Source organism: Acomys minous, assembly GCF_964271855.1.
Source record: "Acomys minous genome assembly, chromosome: 7".
Classification (NCBI taxonomy): Eukaryota; Metazoa; Chordata; class Mammalia; order Rodentia; family Muridae; genus Acomys; species Acomys minous.
Genome location: NC_140488.1, coordinates 112,646,397 through 112,665,398, shown reverse-complemented (window position 1 = coordinate 112,665,398; position 19,002 = coordinate 112,646,397). Strand labels below are relative to the sequence as shown.

Sequence of the window (19,002 nt, the reverse complement as noted above, 5' to 3'; positions counted from 1 at the left end):
CAGTTCTTAGATGTTAGCAGAGTCAACGCCTTGAGTGTTGTGCCTAACACCAAGAAAAAAAAATTTCTAAAAGAAATTGTACTTACAGAAGAGCTAAAGGACTGTACTTGGCATAGTAAGGGCAGGTTAAAACTCAAGTCTCCAGGTTCAGGAGTTGGGGAGGGGGTGTTTGTTGCTCTAAGTAAAAGTTGGTGTGCATTTATTAGTTATGTAAATAGCAATGCTATTCATATTTGAAAGGGTTGGAGGTAGTGTCAGCAATAGGCTTTGGTTGAGAAAAAGGCAAAGCTTTTTTTAGGTAAAGAACTTGCAGTGTAGACAGTGTAAAGTGACAGTGCAGTAAATCTAGAAAGCATTGAAATAGGTTTGCTATTCTTTTGGGGGGGGTTGTTTATTTTGTGTTTTGAGACAGGGTTTCTTCGTGTAACAGCCCTGGCTGGACTGGACTTTGTAGACCAGGATGGCCTTAAACTCACAGTGATCCACCTGCCTCTGCCTCCCAGGTTTGCTATTCTTTTAAATGGCCTTGAGATCTTTCATACTGTTATTATTCATCTAAGTGTGTGTGTGTGTTTTGAGACAGGCTGTCTCTGTGTAACAGCAGTTGTCCTGGACTGAATTTGTAGACAAGGCTGACCTTGAACTCACAGAGATCTACCTGCCTACGTCCCTGAGTGCTGGAATTAAAGGCCACCATGACCAGCTTCATCTAAGTTCCTTAAATTTTGGTTATCAATACTTTGATATCGGGTTAACTAAATGTCTTTTAAATTATGTGTGGGTGGGTGGGTGGGTGGGTTTTGGGGTGTGTGTGTGTGTGTGTGTGTGTGTGTGTGTGTGTGTGTGTGTGCGCGCGCCACAGTACATATGTGAAGGTCAGAGAACAACTTATGGGAGTCTGTTCTCTCCTTCTACCATTGTGGGTTCTAGGGATTGAACTCAAGTCCCCAGGCTTGATGGTGAGCATCTTTGCCCACTAAGCCTCATTGCTAGCCCACTAAATGGTTGCTGGTGGTGGTGGTGGTTGTTATTTTGGTTTTTGAGACAAGAGTATCTCTATTATATCCTGGAACTCACTATATAGACCAGGCTGGTCTCAAACTCACAGAGATCCACCTGCCTCTGCTTCCAAAGTGCTGAGATTAAAGGCGTGAGACCAACACACCCAGCACCACTAAATGTTTTTTTTTTCTTTAAATCATGTTTTGTTGAGGGGTAATGGGAGTGCACACATGTGGATTTTGGAGGACAACCTTGGAGAGTTGGTTCTCTCCTTCTACCATGTAAGTCCTGGGAATCGAGTTCATATTGACAGGCTTGGCTGAAGGTGTCTTTATATACTGAGCCATCTCCCATGCCCACTATCTGTACATACTGTTTATTTTGCTAAGAACATGGTATTTACTATCAGCAAAAAGCCTGTTATCTACAAGCATAATGTTATAGGATTTATTCATCTATTCATTTATTCACTGATAGTGTCTTTTTGTTTTGTTTTTTGTAACAGATGACATTCACTTTAAGATTTTCATTTTAATCTTTTATATATTCAGTATTCCCTTTCTTTTCATAGGTTAGTCTGGAGAGCTAATCACTACATTATTTCTGTAAACTGGGCACACACCTTTGATCCTAATACTTGGGAGGCAGTGCAGACAGAACTCTCTGAGTTCAAAGACAAGTAGATATCTACAAGTTAGAGGCCAGCCTGGTCTACACGGCAAGTTGCAGGCCAGCCAGTGAGACCCTACTTAGATAAATTTCTCTTAAAAAGTATGTTTTTTTTTTTCATTCCAAATTTTAGTGAGAAATCTCTAGAGATGGAAATCTTAAAAAGACAGAGACCATTCACATATGTTCTCCAAGGATTTGGTCAAACAGCGTATCACCAGTTCTATAGTAAAATGTTTATAAAATGTTTTGAATAGCATTTTACTGTTCTGCTTTAACTATTTATTCAGTCTTCAATTTAGTAGCACTTTCTTAATCAGTGGCATTATGGAAAAATGGCCCCTCCTCTAGTTTCACTTTTTCTTGGTCAGTTGTTAATGCTTTCCTAGGGATTTTTATGTATGGTATGGTATAGATATTTACAAGTCATCTTGCATCTAGCTATAATTTGATGAATATTTACAGGCAATACTTCACCTCTAGACTAGCATTGGTTTGCAGAGAAAAAAAGGGGGGAACAAAACCACCCCCCAAATCTCAAGATGTTTTAGAGAAGTTAGGAAATAGACGCCATCAGACTAACAGGGGTCATTTTTAACTTTGTACTTTTCCTTTTTATATTAAGTTTATTTATTTGTTAAGTTTACATCTGGACTGTAGCCCCCTCCTTCCTTTTCTCCTGGTCTCACCCTCCTACCCTCTTCCCTCTTTCCCCCTCTCCTTCTCAGAAAAGGGGAGCCCCTAGCCCCCATATCAACCCACCACAGCATATCAAGTCTCATCAGAACTGAGCGCATCCTCTTCCCCTCTGGCCTGGAAAGGCAGCCCTGCTAAGGGGAAGTGATCCAATAGCAGGCAACAGAGTCCATGTCAGAAACAGCCCCCGCTCTACTTGCTAGGGGACCCCATGAAGAGCAAGCTGCCCATCAGTTAAATATATGTAGGAAGCCTAGGTCTAGACCATGCATGCTATTTGGTTGGTGCTTCAGTCTTCACAAGCCCCCTACCCCCAGGCCTAGGTTAGTTGACTCTGTTGGTCTTCTTATAGAGTTCTTGTCCCCGTTGGGCCCTTCTGTCCTGACCCCCACACTTCCACAAGACTCTCTAAGTTCCACCTAATGTTTGGCTGTGAGTCTCTGCATCTGTTTCCATCAGTTGCTGAATGGAGCCTCTCAGAGGACAGTTATGCCAGGTTCCTGTCTGCAAGCATCACAGAGTATCATTAATAGTGTCAGGGGTTGGCTCTCTACCATGTTGGGGAGGGGCGGGTCTCAAGTTGGGCCAGGCATTGGTTGGATGTTCAACTTTGTATCTTACAAAGCTGGCCATTCCATTTCATGTAGAACTACCATTTTCGTTGCATTTCTAAACTGCAGTATATTTTCTCTGACAAATTAAATAAATGTCCTTTAGCAAGTTAACATCTGAATCTTTGAGGTTTGTGCAGAGGGATTGCAAATATATTTAGATCTTTTTTCAGTCTTCTCACACTCCTTGAATTCACAAAGTCAAAAGAGACCAAGTTTCTGTCCTTGGCACCCTGCTGAAGGCTCCAGCACTGATTCTGTTAATGAATAGGCCTAGTAAGACAAGAAGAAACCTCTGTGAGAACATTCCTCCCTAGAAGGAGTTGGCCTTGCCCTTTCCCAAGATCTAGGTTTCTGTGAAAAATTCTTTCAGACTCTTGGCCAGAATTTGTTCTTTCATTTTTGCATCACATTCGTATTAGTGAATGTTGCTTCTGTCTGGAGGAAAGCACTGGGATTGCTGCTGTATTGACAAATGTTAATGTCTAAGGGTAGAATTTTAGTGCCTGTCTCTAAAAGCATTTACTGTAAAAGATCTGCATGAAACTCATTCTGATAAGTTGTTTGAATGATGAACAATCGCAAAGAAGACCTGCTGACATCATCTCCCTGACTTTTTATGAGGAACGAGATTGTTGAAATAATAAACAGAAAGCCATAAACTGTAGTAAGACATGATGGGTATTGATTGGATTGTCTCCTTTGCCTCTTAGCTATATGACAAAATTAACACGAAGTCTTCACCGCAAATCAGGAATCCTCCAAGCGATGCTGTACAGAGAGCCAAAGAGGTAAGTGACATATTTTTCTCAAAGTACTTAGCATCGTCCCATCTCCTACCTTTATTTGCTAAAGACGTTTGTACGTGTTAAGAGGCACACTCTTTAGGATCACAGTTTGACTCATACTCCCATTGCAATTGCTAAGTTTATCATTGAACATCCATGCTGGGCGGAGGGGAGTCTCAGCAACAGCAGTTCGCAGATTTCTCCTTCTGGTTCTGCTGTGTGAATGCACATATTAATATAGTCTTTATCTTTTTTTAAAATGTTATTTTACCGCACTTGGTAGAAATAGACATGCATTAAAAATCTGAGTTGCTTTTTTGATGTGGTAGTATGTGGAGGTTAATTGACTTTCTATAACAATTATGTGTACTGAGTTCAAAGAAGTCATTTTTATACACAATCATTGTATAAAAGTATTTGCCATAAGCCTTTCATACTTGCTTATTATAGAAGCATGGCATTGCAGAGAGCTTGGAAAACAAAATTCACCCAGAATCCAATCACCCTACGATAGTTTCCATTTCTGTATCTTCTTCATTGTTCATTTGCATATAGAATTCGATGTATTACCAATCAAAATATGTTTTGTGCAAAGTATTGTGTAATTAGCATTTTATGCCTCTATTTGGTCTTTATAAATATAACCCAATGACTGTGTAAATTTTTCCTATTATTAGAAAGGTTTAGAAATTACCTCATTAGTAAATACCTTGGTTTTTTTTTCACTGTTGGATTTTTTAAAAAGTTTTGTGCAAATAAATATTTCCTTTTAAAAATATTTCTTATAGGATGTGATTACTAAATGAAAGAGTATGGAAGACATAATGCCTTTCCTAGCAGATTTTGTTTTGGGTTTTGTTTTGTTAAGACAAGATCTCAACATATAGCCCAGTGTTGGGATGACAGTTTGGACCACCCCATCCAGCTTCCCAGCAGATGTTAAACATGACTGTTGCTGAAATATATATTATATGTTTATATATTAGACCATGGTGGCTGCCAGGCTTACCCTCTTGGTGAGGCTAGAGAAAGAGAAATCTGTCTTGGTTTGCCTGTCAAGCATTCTTTGAAAGAATTACACTATCAGACAGGAATCATGAGTCACTGCCCAATCTTGACAAAACCCAAATAGACAGAAGCAGAAACACTCTGGGGACAATCCTTTGTCCTAACTATATAGTTGAAGAATTTCCCCTAGCATAAGAGATAACAACTCTGTACTTAAAATCATAGGCCGTGAAAGCAGAAAGGGAAAGAGAGAGTTTATGCTTTCCCCTTGTTTCCTAGAAGAGAAGTTGAAACTACACCAAAGAAAACTACTTTAATATCATTAAGCAATATGAAACAGCTGCATAACCCCAGTCATTAACAGGGCATTTGAATAAGAAACGCCCGTACGGGTGTGACAGGCGTGTGTGTGTGTGTGTGTGTGTGTGTGTGTGTGTGTGTGTGTGTGTTTATTGGTTGTTTGGGGGGTGATTTGTTCAGTCCTTGTGTGTGTTTTGTTTGTTCCCTGTGGTTAGTAACAGAGTGAACCCCTCTCAGAAGTTCTGGTTGAGGGGCTAAGGCAATCCTAGATGGTTAGAATTCAGTTGAGTGCAGGATAGAGGTCTCTGTAAAGCCAGCCATCTCCAGTTAGAGTACTAACAGGTGCCTGCTCAGAAAAACAGAGGTCCTGCTGTGGGCTGATAGCCCCAGATTATGCTTAAGCTCCATTGCTGGGTGAAAGGGAGAAGTTTCTACGAATAATTTACTTGCAAGCAGTATTTTCACCAATGCAGAGGAAACGTTAATATCTAATTGGTGAGGAAAATTTGAGTGCAAAAGAAAAGCTGATGACGGTGTTTAAACTTTTTAAATTGGTCTTGGGTTCACTGGAATTTCATCAAAGGAGCCTTTGGTATAAGCATGGTTTTCTCTATGTTGGAAGATAAGAGTGGAAACAGCATTACTCACACCAGCCAGCAAGGAAAATTATTTGTCTTTCTTAATTAATTATGCTAGTTAACTAGCATACTTTTGTATATTGTCTTCATTAAACCTATGTCATCTTTTTAAGGAACTAGCAGGGCTGTTAATTGCAAGTTAAAATTGCTGTTAAAGGTCAAGAATTAACTTTTAGTACAAATTGATTTGGGGGACGAATTTGTAAGACATTTTTTCATTAAACTATTTAAGTAATTTAAGCCTGTAATAAATATGTTGCAAACTTCTCATTTCATTTTTTAGTTTTTTGTTACCTTTGTTTTGAGGTCATGAAAGTAAACTATTATTGCATTTGTTTCTTTTTATCACTATCAATATTATTCTCATATTTTAATAACCTTTGAACTCAATAAATGTTTTGAAAGTAATTGCCTTTCCTGCTACAAAGCCACACTCATGATTTTTTCATTTAAAGGAGTTCCATGCTTTGTAAAGCTCATATCATTTTGTACTAGTATGTATCTTATTTGTTTTCTAGGTATTGGAAGAAATTTCATGTTACCCCGAGAATAACGATGCAAAGGAACTAAAGCGTATTTTAACACAGCCTCATTTCATGGTAAGTAATGCATCACTAAACGTAAATTATAGTTTCACAAGAAGTTTTTAATAACCTTCATAAAATATTGCTAGTGTCATCAAATGTATTTTTATCCTTGTACAGTCAGATACTGCTGGGATGCATTTTGAGGAATATGTCACTAGGCAATTTGTCATTGTACGCACATTGTAGTGTCCTTACAAGAGCCTAGGTGATATAGACTACTAGTGTACACCAGGGTGCACAGTGTATGCGCATGAATATGGCATAGTCCTGGGAGGCACTTAGATTCATGATGAGCAAAACCACATGAAATTTAACAAGCACTAGAGAAATGATGAAGCCGGAAGCCACCATAAACACCAGCATGTGCCAGGATCGTACAACATATATTTTTGCAGGAAATACGTTCTTTGTTTTAATTTTGTTTTTAGTTTGGGTATGGTTTATTTTTGGTGTCGGATCTCACCAGGTAGCCCAGACTAACCTTCAATTCAGGATCCCCCTGCCTTGGCCTCCTAAGTGCTAAGATAATAAACATATGCTACCATGATAAACATTTCCTAAGTAGAAGGAACACACTATAAAATAATGATAAGAAGTATACCTAAGCCAATAACATCATAGCTGTCAAGTCTAATGTTTCATAGATAACGGGATGTATTATGCTTTCATCTGACTAACTATGCGGTAGGTTTGCATTAGCAACACCACCACAGCCATGTAATAGGCATTGTACCATGAAGCCAGTAGGCCCTAGGAAATTTTCAGCTTCAATATAATCTTGTTTAGGTAGTGTATCATTGACTGAAATGTCATCGTGGCTCATGATTATAGCACCAGACTAAGATTATAATCCCAAGCAATAGCAAATCTTTTCTGTTATTGTTGTTGACCATGTATCACAGTTCTAAAAGTGTCGCTTGTAAAGTGGCTCTTTGAGGGCTGTGTAGACCTAAAACAAGGATCTGCTTCCTTATAGTTCTTGTACCACTGGGACTCTATGCTACCTAAACCACAAAAAGCTAAAATTGAGGGCAAATCTTTTTAATTTAAAAAAAACTGGCTTCGGTTTTTTTGCATTGTATTTATTTAGTGGGACACGTGTGCCACAATGCATGCATGGTCAGAGAACAAGTTGAAAGAGTCTTCTTTTCACTATGTACTTTCAGAGATTAGACTCAAGGTGGTTTTGTTTTAGACCGTGTAGAACTCCTGCACTTTTTTCATTGGCTTCTATGAAAAATGGGACTAGCGCTTGCATTTAGCCAGTTATTAGAAACTTGAAATAGCTAAGAAACTTTTTTGTACAAAAAAAATTCGCAGCTATCTACTTATCTGCAATTGAAAAGTGGAACTGTAGGGGTGGACAAGATGGCTCTGTGGCTGAGGATATCTGCTGTTCTGCCAAAGGGCCAAAGGCCAGTTATCAACACCCATGTCAGGTGGCTCAGAACTACTGTAACTCCAGCTCCAGGGGATCCAACATCTTCTAGCCTCCGAAGTCATGTACACACAGGTATATAGACACAGATACATAAATAAAAATAAGACAGATTTTTTCTTAAGGAAAAAAAGCACAATTACAGATGAAAATCCATGCTGAATATAACACATTTAAAATAGTCACAGTTGTAGATATGAAATATATGCAAAGAGTTGAAAATCCACTAACTTTCCTTTGGAAGAAAAATGTGACTTTAAAACACTTTGTTGTTCAGATTACAACTATTTGTTTTAAATGCTAACTTTAAAATAACAGTTACAATGAAATATATGTATCATATGGCTACCTGTGAGTGTTTAAGTATATGCTATTTCATTGTACATGTCATTTTTCTCAAACTTTAACATTGTCCTTTTAAGTAATCACCTTGAAAGAAGCAATTTTCTATTTCTCCTCCCTAATTTTCCTAAGTTTTAGTGGCCAAACTCAAGCAAATCTCTGAGAGTGTTTAATTCCACCCTTTCTTTTTTTCAAGACAGGGTTTCTCTGTGTAGCCCTGGCTGTCCTGAACTCTCTTTGTAGACCAGGCTGGCCTCAAGCTTACAGAGATCTGCCTGCCTCTGCCTCCCTGAGTTCCGGGATTACAGGTGTGCACCACCATGCCTGGCTTAATTCCATTCTATTTGATGGTAATGAGTTAGAAATATAGTTCTGTGTCTTATTAGCGCACTTCTAGAGATGAGATGTGTCAGTGCAGAGCTCAGTTCGAATCCCAATCCCACCTCTGCTGTTAAAGTCATCCCGAGTTACTTTAAATCCATGTTGACCTTCTCTATTTTCCACTTTCTATTCCTGTGTGTGGTATCCTAATACACACTGGCCTGATGAAACAGGTCCTTTCCCTGGAGACTGGGCCTGCACAGTTCTCCTGTGTCTGCCCGAATCTCGGCTTAGCTTCCTGAGCTTGTGATCTCGTTTAATCTTTGTTGTCCTCTGTATACCAGAGGTCAAGGTCATCCTTTTCTCCTCCATAGTGAATTCAAGGCCAACCTGGAAGACATGAGATAATGATATCTCCAAACAATGATAATAATTGTCAAGATTTATCCAAGAGTTTAAAAAAAATTGAACAAAACATTTCAAAGGTTTCCATTTTGATGTGCGATTGCTCATTGGGTAAAGGTACTTTTCACCAAATCTAACAACTTGAGTTCGATTGCCAGGACTCACATGATAGAAGCAGAGAATTACTCCTACAGGTCACCCCTGTGATGTCCAGATGCATGTGTGCATATAAATATACAAACAGTAAATTAAAATGTGTAAAAAAAATTTTAATTTTCAATTTTGAATTCTATAATATGTGTGATATTTTAGAAAATTAGTGTCTTAACTACATCTGTGCACTTTTCACCTTATTTCTTAAATCATGTTATACATTATCTCCATCCTTTAGGCTATATAAAAAATATTACGGTAAACGCCATTGAAGTCACTATGTAATTGTCCATTCAGTCATATGAACCTAAAGGTTATGTTTCCTCCTTGATCTCTGCTTCTCCCTCATATTCATTACCGAACCTACTAGTAGACGATATTAATTTCATCCTTCGTTCATGTCACAGAAGATATTTATTTAGTACAGTAATTATTACATAATGTCTTTTAAATTTTATATCAATTTAAAGCTCCAGTGCAAATTTGCTAGTTTTTTTAAAATAAGTAATTCTTTCTGCTAAAGTATTTAAAATCACAGTGTATCAGCTCTGAGTTGAACATGTGAGTTAGACACAGTTTTGTAGCCTAACATCAGATGACACTGCTAACTCTGGTAATTGACGGGCCTCTCCATTCATTGATTTGCTCCCTCACTTTCTCATTCCATTTTAAAAAGGAAATCCATCTACCATGATAATTTGCCATACAGAAATTGAGGTTTTATAATTTAGAGGTGTAGTTCATTTGGAGTCTCTTTAGATGAAAAAAAAAAAATACCTTTGGAAGCGATTTCTGCTGGAATGGTACCATAATATTTTCCCTTTCTCATAAAAATCCTAGGCCTTACTTCAGACTCATGACGTAGTGGCACATGAAGTTTACAGTGATGAGGCACTAAGGGTCACACCTCCCCCAACCTCTCCCTATTTAAACGGCGATTCTCCAGAAAGTGCAAACGGAGACATGGACATGGAGAATGTGACCAGAGTCCGCCTGGTTCAGTTCCAAAAGAACACAGATGAACCAATGGTAAGTAGGAAAAGCTTGCGTTACCATCAACTAACTTCAGTCTGTACAGACTGCTACTCAAAGAGGGAGGGAGGGAGGGAGGGAGGGAGGGAGGGAGGGAGGGAGGATGGAGATGGGTCTCAGGTGGTCCTAAAGAAATCATTTTCTAGATCTTTAGTTCTCCTACGCTTTTCTCCAAGAATTATTTTGCCTAACACCATGTCTTAGACATGCTGGCCATCACACCTCTACTGTAACAATTACTTTTCAAGTTTCCAAGAATGAAAAAAAAATCTCTCGTATAGCAAAGAAAGAGGGAATTTGAAGTATTAACATTATAAAAAAATAAGTAAAATAAAAATTTTAGTACTTTGCATATCTTTTGCTTTCACCAAAATTCAAAGAAAAATCATTCAGGATACATTCAGAGACCTGAATAATGTTACTAAAATAAAATTCCTTCCCATTACGTCGTCCTGTTTATCCATTTTCCCATGCTGAAGCATACAGTTAGGGAGCATCAGAGACTGAGGTGATCAGGGAAGGGCTCTGGGGTAGTCACTGAGCAGATAAAAAGGATGGGAAACTAAGGTAACACAGTTCAGGCAAACAAAAAAAACTATGCAGAAACCTGGTAGTAAATAAAGCAGTGCGGCTGGCCGACAGAGAGCATGGCAAGTGCTGAGGCTAGACCGTACAAGAACGGAACAGTATAGCCTAGTGTCTGTTTTTTAGCCTAAAAACAGCAGAAACGTGTTGACTGGTTTTAAGCATGGAGCTGGATGATGTTTTCATGTTAAAACGGGCACTCTGGAAACTATATTATATAGTCTAGGGAGACTAGATAACAAAACAGGCACTGCCATGGTACAGGGAAGAGAAACTGGTACTCAGAACCAACAGAAGGTACATCAAGATAAAGAATGAAAGAGCTAGGCATGGTAACCCATGCCTGTAACCCCAGCACTGGGGAGGTAGGAGAATCAACTAGTTCAAGGCCAGCCTGGGCTAATTGAGATCATGGCTCAGAAAAGGAATGGATGAATAAAGGTAAGTCAGTAGGCAAACAGTAGATTGCAATGAGAAGCAAGAATCAGCACTGGGCGTGGTGGCGCACGCCTTTAATCCCAGCACTCGGGAGGCAGAGGCAGGCGGATCGCTGTGAGTTCGAGGCTAGCCTAGTCTACAAAGTGAGTCCAGGACAGCCAAGGCTACACAAAGAAACCCTGTCTCAGACAAACAAACAAACAAACAAAAGAATCAAGGATGAACTTTTAAGCTTCAGGCTTATACAACTGAATACACAGAGATAGTGACATTGAGGCGGAACATTGGGCACCCTTCAAGATTAGAGATGGAAGCACATTTCTATGGGGAACATTCAAATATATGTCTTTATATCTTTTCTTTAGAGTTTGAAAAAAAACAAAACCAAAATACCAATTTAAGAAAGTTGACCAGGCCGGGCGTGGTGGCGCACGCCTTTAATCCCAGCACTCGAGAGGCAGAGGCAGGTGGATCACTGTGAGTTCAAGGCCAGCCTGGTCTACAGAGAGAGTCCAGGACAACCAAAGCTACACAGAGAAACCCTGTCTCAAACCCCCCCCCAAAAAAAGGAAGATGACCAATTGCCTTCCAGATAGGGAAGAAATCCAGAAGAGCAGGTCTATGACCGCGTTTCCAGAGAGCCCTCAGTTGTAGACACTGCTGTGTGTATTCTTGTTCATTGTGCTTTGTCGGTTGCCTTAGCGTTATCTGGCAGCACCCAGGGGACATGCAAATCAGGTACCCATTTTGGTGCTCTCTAGGCTTAGCACCCCTTGGTTTTAAGGGCCTGGGTGGAAGCACCTTTTGAGGCTTTGCGCACATCATTTTGTATCCATGGCCATCACGTTACTCACTTCTAGAAGCACACTAACTAAATGACCCTGAGGTGCCTCCCAATTGTTCAAGTCCAAATTTTCATTTTATACTTTGATTCACCCGGTGAGGAAACATTGAAAGTCCATGTGCTACATCACTGCATTCGATACCTGTGACATAACGTAAGACGTGGTCCATTCCTGGAGCTCGCTTTGCACAGTGTGGTCCACATTTAAAACAGGTAAATTTGGAGCTTAGCACAATTTGACAAGCCCACTTACAACAAAGCTAGAAACCGGCGGGAACCGGTAATGTGCAATCAAGCAGAGCAGACAGAAAGGTGTAAGGGACCACAGGGAAGTCCCAAACTATTTTGTGATTATATAATCTGAAGCAAGCTAATGGAAATTGATTGTCCTTTGGATTTGGGCTGACTACATAGATTGAGAAGAAGTACACACATCTGTCTCTGAATTAATTTTTTCAGAAAGCATAAAATGACCTTGAATCACTCCTTAAAGTCTCCTTTTAAAGGCTGTTCTCACTCATGTGATTTTGGTGGTAGCATATATTTTCACTGGCTGCCATGAAAATAGGAATTATTTCATGTAAAATATATAGTAACAATCCTAGAATATAACTGTATGACAATTACTGTGGCTATTTGCCTGTTCACTTATCTTTTTCATAGCTCTGTATTACTCTGCAGATTATATCGACATGACCTTTTCTGCTGGGGACTCTATAGTACAAACAATCCCCAAGGGTGGTCCACTTCCTTTATACCCTGTGTTTTCCCAGTTTGTAACACTGTACTCAGAATTATTTCGCTATTAACTGCAACTCTGTTAGTTAAAAATGACAAAGACACTTGTGTAAACAATAAAAGACCAGGAATATATGTCATCCCTCAATTTCTCAAGCTTTGAGAGGTTTAGGAGTAGATACCCATCCCGAGCTGAGCCGGAACATTCCCTGGAAAAAGAATATGAATCACTTCTCTGCAGAGGAATTTTGGGGAAGACAAAATGAAAAACGTTGACTACAATTGGTTTAAAGTCAATTTCCCTAGAAATGAAGATGCTGTCTGGCTCCTTCACTGCTAGGCCTAAAAGGGCGCCTGCCACATAGTAGGGTCCCATTCACGTTAGTTGAGTTACTATAGAAACCTATTCGCTTTAAGGGTGGAGTCTCTGTTTTGTCATCATTTCCCTTATGAAACTCAGTTTGACATATGCATTCATTTATGGCATTTTCCCAGAGTACTTCTCTAAACAGCCATATATGCTGATTGAATGTACGAATTGGAAATGAAACTTGAACATTACAATAGAACGTTAGAACCAGAATCATTTTGGTGAATTATACTTTTCACAATGCTTGCCTAACTCCTTCTGACAGCTTCAAAATTAGAGCCATGCCACAAAATATATTTTTGCATGGTTCTAATTAAGCTAGATCATAAATTCCCAAATAACTCCATGAAGCTTTCTGACAGAATGTTATTCTCCAAAGAGGCAAAAATTGAATGCCTACTACTAACCTCTTCAAACCCAAGACCACTTTCCTATAAAGTGACCTTGTTAAAAGATGCATAAATCTGGGCTCCATTCCTGTTCCCATGAATATAAATCTAAAGAGTGTGTGTAAGAGTCACCGTTATATAGCAGCTCCCTGTGTGAATCTTAGAACCAACCAGAGCTACTGCAAAAAATATGTTTATGGAAGGTTGTCTTTTCATAGCAAATAATTGAACTAACCTGGGCCCATGGGGGCTCCCAGACACTGAACCACCCACCAAAGAGTATGAGCATGCGTGGGCTGGACCTAGGCCTCCTACACGTACGTAACAGATGTGCAGCATGGTCATCATGTGGGTCCCCTGATAATGGGAGTAGGCGCTGTCTCTGACTCTCCTGCCTGCCTTTGGATGCCTTGTCTGGCCTCAGTGGGAGAGGATGCGCTTAGCCCTGCTGTGACTTGAGGTGCCAGGGTGGGTTCTTACCCCTTAGGGCCCCTCCTCTCTGAGAAGAAGTAGAGGGGGGAATGGAGGGAAGAGACATGAGGGAGGGAAAGGGGCTGTTATCACGATGCAAAGCGATTAAATTTTTAAAAATCATATTAAAATATGAAATCAAGTGTTTGAAGAGATGAAGTAGTTAACCTAATTTAAATGTTATACAATGTATACATGCATCAATCCCATATGGTCTTCATTAATGCATGATATATATAATATGATATGCATATATATTAGTTTAAATATTTTTAATTAAAAACTATATAAATGTTTTAGTATTAATTTTGGTATTAATCAAACACCAGTCAGTAGACACATAAAGAAGCTTGACACATGAGTATTTCCATTTTGTAACAAGTAAAAATACACTGTGTAATAAATACATTTTAATCATTTTTCAAAACAAAAAGAAAATGGCTTTAAACATAACTATGAAACTTGGGCTTCTGGGCATCTTCTTTGAAACATGAAATTATAACAAATACTAAATTACATAGGAGAATGGTTGGACATCAAGCAATAAAGGACAGAGATCTTTGAGAGAGGGGGGGAATGAATAGGCAAAGACAGTAATGCGTATAATTGTCCCACCTTACTGCTTTCAGAGAGTTCCCAAGCCAGCGCATGAGAGAAAGTTCTGAAGCAAAGCAGGCTGAGTCCCTAGATTGAGGGAACAGAGCTAATAATCTGGGGAGATAACAAAAGTATCTTTCAAAAATAGGGCAAATACAGATCTCTGTGAGTTCGAGGCCAGCCTAATCTATAAAGTAAGTCCAGGACAGCCAAGAAGACTATACAGAGAAACCCTGTCTTGAAGAACAAAACAAAACAAAACAAAAAACAAAAAAAGGCCAAATAAAAACATCTGTAGATACCCCAAAGCTAAAAAAAAAAAAAAAAAGGGCTATAACTTTTTTTCATTATCTCTACTTTGTATTGAGATGCATAGCATATGTATAATGGATTACATGGGTAACATAAAAATCAAGTAGAAAGAAATAGCTGTATTCTATTAGAAAGGTCTCTAAATGAAGTAGTATAGTATCACTCAAAGGCAAATTGATATGTGAGCTATAATAAAGCCAAATACAGCCTCTAATGCAGCAATATGAGTGGTTGTAGCTTATTGGAGTTGGGGGAGAGTGAATATACAGCCTCATGGGTAAGAGAGCTTGCTGAGTTGGGATCCGGTGCAGCCATGTAGAAAGTCAGATGTGCTTGTAAGTGCAGCACTGGAGCTGAAAGACAGAGGAGCATCACTAGGGCCTGTTGTCTGCCAGCAGAGCCAAAACTGTCACAGGCTGTAAGGTCACTGAAAGACCCTGCTGCAGGGTAATAAAGTAGAGAAGAATAAAAGAGGACACCAGTGACATCCTCTGGCCTACACACACACACACACACACACACACACACACGGACAAACATACTCACATGTATGTGCACATATATACATACATACATACATACATACATACATACATACATACATACACACATACACACATATCACACAGATACATGCACACACATACCAAAAAAAGGTTGTAGCTAATGAGACAACACAAGAAATACAACAGAATGAGAATACATCCACGGGAACACAGAAAAGGAGGTTAAAAGGAGCACAGACTAAGTGGAACATAAGACGAAGCTGTATTTATACCAAACTATGTTAACATCAGAGTAAATCTTTTTTTGTTTTGTTTTGTTTTGGTTTTTAAGACAGGGTTTCTCTGTGTAGCCTTGGCTGTCCTGGACTCTGTAGACCAGGCTGGCCTCGAACTCACAGAGATCTTCCTGCCTCTGCGCCCCCGAGTGCTAGGATTACAGGCGTGTGCCACATGCCTGGCTTATACTAAATCTTAACAGTTTAAATTCTCCTATTAAAAGGCAGAGGTTGGCACACCTTTAATTCCAGCACTCAGGAGGCAAAGCCAGGTGGATCTCTGAGTTCAAGGCTAACCTGGTCTACAAAGCAAGTTCCAAGACAGCCAGGGCTACACAGAGAAACCCTGTCTGGAAACACACACACACACACACACACACACACACACACAAACCAGAGGTTGTCTGATTGTTAAGTATTCCATTGCATGTTACCTGCAAGAAATGCACTTTATATTAAAAAAAAATAAGGGTAGAAAAACTATACCACTAAGGTTGGAGAGACAGGTCAGTGGTTAAGAGCACTAGCTGCTCTTCTAGAAGACCTAGGTTCAATTCCCAGCACCTACATGGCAGCTCACAACGGTCTGTAACTCCACTTCAAGAAGATCCAAAACCCTCACACAGGCATACATACAGGCAAAATACCAATGCACGTGAAATAAAAATAAATTAAAAAAAAGAAAAGCTGTGCCACTATAACATTATTCAGATGAAGCTGATATGACTATATTGATATCAAAGTTTATTCTGAAACCACATGAATGTAAATTGGAAATTAATAATAGACAGAAGCCAGGCATAGTGTTGCACACCTATGACCCCAGCCTCAAGAGGCAGAGCCAGAAGGATTGTGAATTTGAGGCTAGCCTGGGCTACACAGCCAAGACTGTCTCAAAAATAAATAAAAAGTTAAAGAAAAAATTTTAAAAGAAAGAAAATATCTCAAATATTTGAAAACTAAGTAATACAATTTGAAGTAACCCATAGATAAAATAAGAAATTAGAAGGTAAATAGCATTTGGCAGTTAATGAAAATTAACAACACTATATCAAATTTTATATGATGCCACTGGATTAGTACTTAATAAGGAGAAAGATGTAACACTAAATATATTTTTAATGTTTAAGTATATATTAATAAAACAAAGTGGTCTAAATTCAGTGACCTGAGCTGGGCATGGTGGCACATGCCTGTAATCCTAGCATTTGGGAGGCAGAGGCAGGTGGATCACTGTGAGTTCAAGGCCAGCCTGGTCTACAAGGCGAGCCCAGGCCAACTAAGGCTACAGAGAAACCCTCAAAAAAACAAATAGTAGTAGTAGTAGTAGCAGCAGAAGCAGCAGCAGCAGAAACAGCAGCAGCAAAATCAATGACCTTGTTTCAAGTCTCCACCTTAAAAAAATCAAGACAAAAAGAGAACAAATTAAAGCCAAATAAGTAGAAGACATAATAAGAATCAGTAGAAATAAATGAGAATAGTGATATATCTCAGTGGTAAAGTGTTTGCTTAGCATCTGTGAGGCCCTGAATTCAATTCTGGGTCATGAAAAAACAAACAAGTAAAAGCCAGTGGGATAGAAGACAGAAACTCAACAGCGTCAAACAGAAGATCAGACTGATCCTGAAGAATGACTATCGCATTAACATTTCCTGAAGCCGTGTGAACAAGCGTCCTACGCAGGCTACAGATGATTCTACGTAGACTTTTCCCAAAACAATGAAAAGAAATGAGCTTTCCACAACTCATTCTATAAAGCCAGTGCTGCCCTATAAACACCAAGCAATAATATTACAAGAAAGTGCATATTAGAATCCCTCATGAATATAGATGCAAAACTTCTAAACATAATTTTAGCCAAGCCAATTAACAAAATATGAATACACTAATATATGCTCATTTCAACAGTGTATATACTAAAATGTCAACACAGAAAAAAAAATATCCTGGTGTCAATAGAAAGATGGTACACAAATACATGAAATGTTCCAGATCTTAAAAAAAAAAAAAAAAAAGTTGGGTAAGTGCAGATTAATCCAGGAATGTTGCTTTATTTATAGCTGCCAAAACTGTAAGGAGCGCAGTGGGAGGATGCATGAGCAAGTGTGTGTCTAAGCAACGCAATACTGTACAGAAAAGACAAAGAATAAGCTACTAATAATGTAACAACATGCTAAAAAAATCTCAAAATAATTATGATAAATGAAAGAAAACAGCCCAAATGAATGTCACTCCATTTATAAGATAATACCAACTTATTTGTAGTCAGAAAAGTGACTCTTTGGGCATGACTAGAGAGCATTGTGATGGGAGTAGATTACCAACAAACAAGAGGAAACTTGGGGGTAGGAGACACAGTGGTGACAGATTCACGTATGTACGCATGCATATGTTAAACTTATAAACCAAAACTGTTATTTTGTGAAATAAATATAAGGGATACATGAATATAAAGTATATACCCTTAGTGGGAGTAAAAACCTTTGAAAAATAATTGGCAACATAAAAAACAAAGTGATATGAAAAAAATCATAATTAAAAGATTAAAAGTACAACACAAAACAACACAAAATGTGTTCATGCTATTATAGCAATCAAAACACCAACAAATACCGTTTCTGTTGGAAGACAATTTGTGTGTGAAGTAATAGAGGGTCTTCGTTTTCTATATATTCTCTAATGATTTTATAACTCCTCTAATTGAAATTGCCTACAGTAAAATCACAAATATAAAATAGTGTTTTCATTAATTGTACCCTTATCCACTTTGGTGTTTTGTTTTGTTTTGTTTTGTTTTGTTTTTAACAGGGAATCACTTTGAAAATGAATGAGCTAAATCATTGTATTGTTGCAAGAATCATGCACGGGGGTATGATTCACAGGCAAGGTGAGTTCCATCTGTAATTCCATCTTTACCTTCCTTAATTCTTCCTATACCTATTGATGGAAGTGGGGTGGGGAGTTTTTATTTGTTTGGTTTTTTTATGATTCATGTAAAAGCTGCTTGTTTTTGAGTTTTAGTTATTGTAGACCCTGTTCCTAAATTCCATCCCCACCACCAGAAATGAAATAAAAGAAAACCTCTAAGCACTGTACACCATTTCTCAGGGGTTTGTTAAGACTTCCCTCATTGCATAGCACTTTAATATTTTTTGTAAATGTAAATTTAGGAAGAACCTTTATTTTTTTAATTGCTGCATACAGAGTTCCCTATATATTGATTGCCTTGTGGTATTAATGTTTTTGTTTAACTCTCCTATGTGTTGATAATTTTTTGTATGTTGGACTACCATTACATCTTAAAATATCTATCATAGTAGAGTATTTCAATGTCAATTTATAAATCTCTCTTTGGTCTTACATTTTTGACTATATGAATTAGGTACATGGGCCTCATGTAGCCAGGAGTTACCTTAAACTTGTAATCCTTCTGCCTCTAACACCTGAGTGCTGAGATTAAGGGTCATGTACTATTGGGATCAGTTTT

The 19,002-nt window shown here is 38.5% G+C and overlaps 1 protein-coding gene across 11 annotated transcripts in view; it reads left to right on the top strand.

The window, feature by feature from the left end:
- CASK (calcium/calmodulin dependent serine protein kinase) overlaps positions 1-19,002 on the top strand; it is a 331,352-nt gene that overhangs the window by 270,255 nt on the left and 42,095 nt on the right. For all 11 annotated transcript variants that reach the window (XM_084789615.1, XM_084789614.1, XM_084789620.1 and 8 more), the window contains 4 exons: positions 3,692-3,769; positions 6,231-6,311; positions 9,799-9,987; positions 18,324-18,402. In XM_084789615.1, coding sequence (XP_084645741.1) covers positions 3,692-3,769; positions 6,231-6,311; positions 9,799-9,987; positions 18,324-18,402 — 427 coding nt within the window. The remainder of the gene's footprint in view (positions 1-3,691; positions 3,770-6,230; positions 6,312-9,798; positions 9,988-18,323; positions 18,403-19,002) is intronic.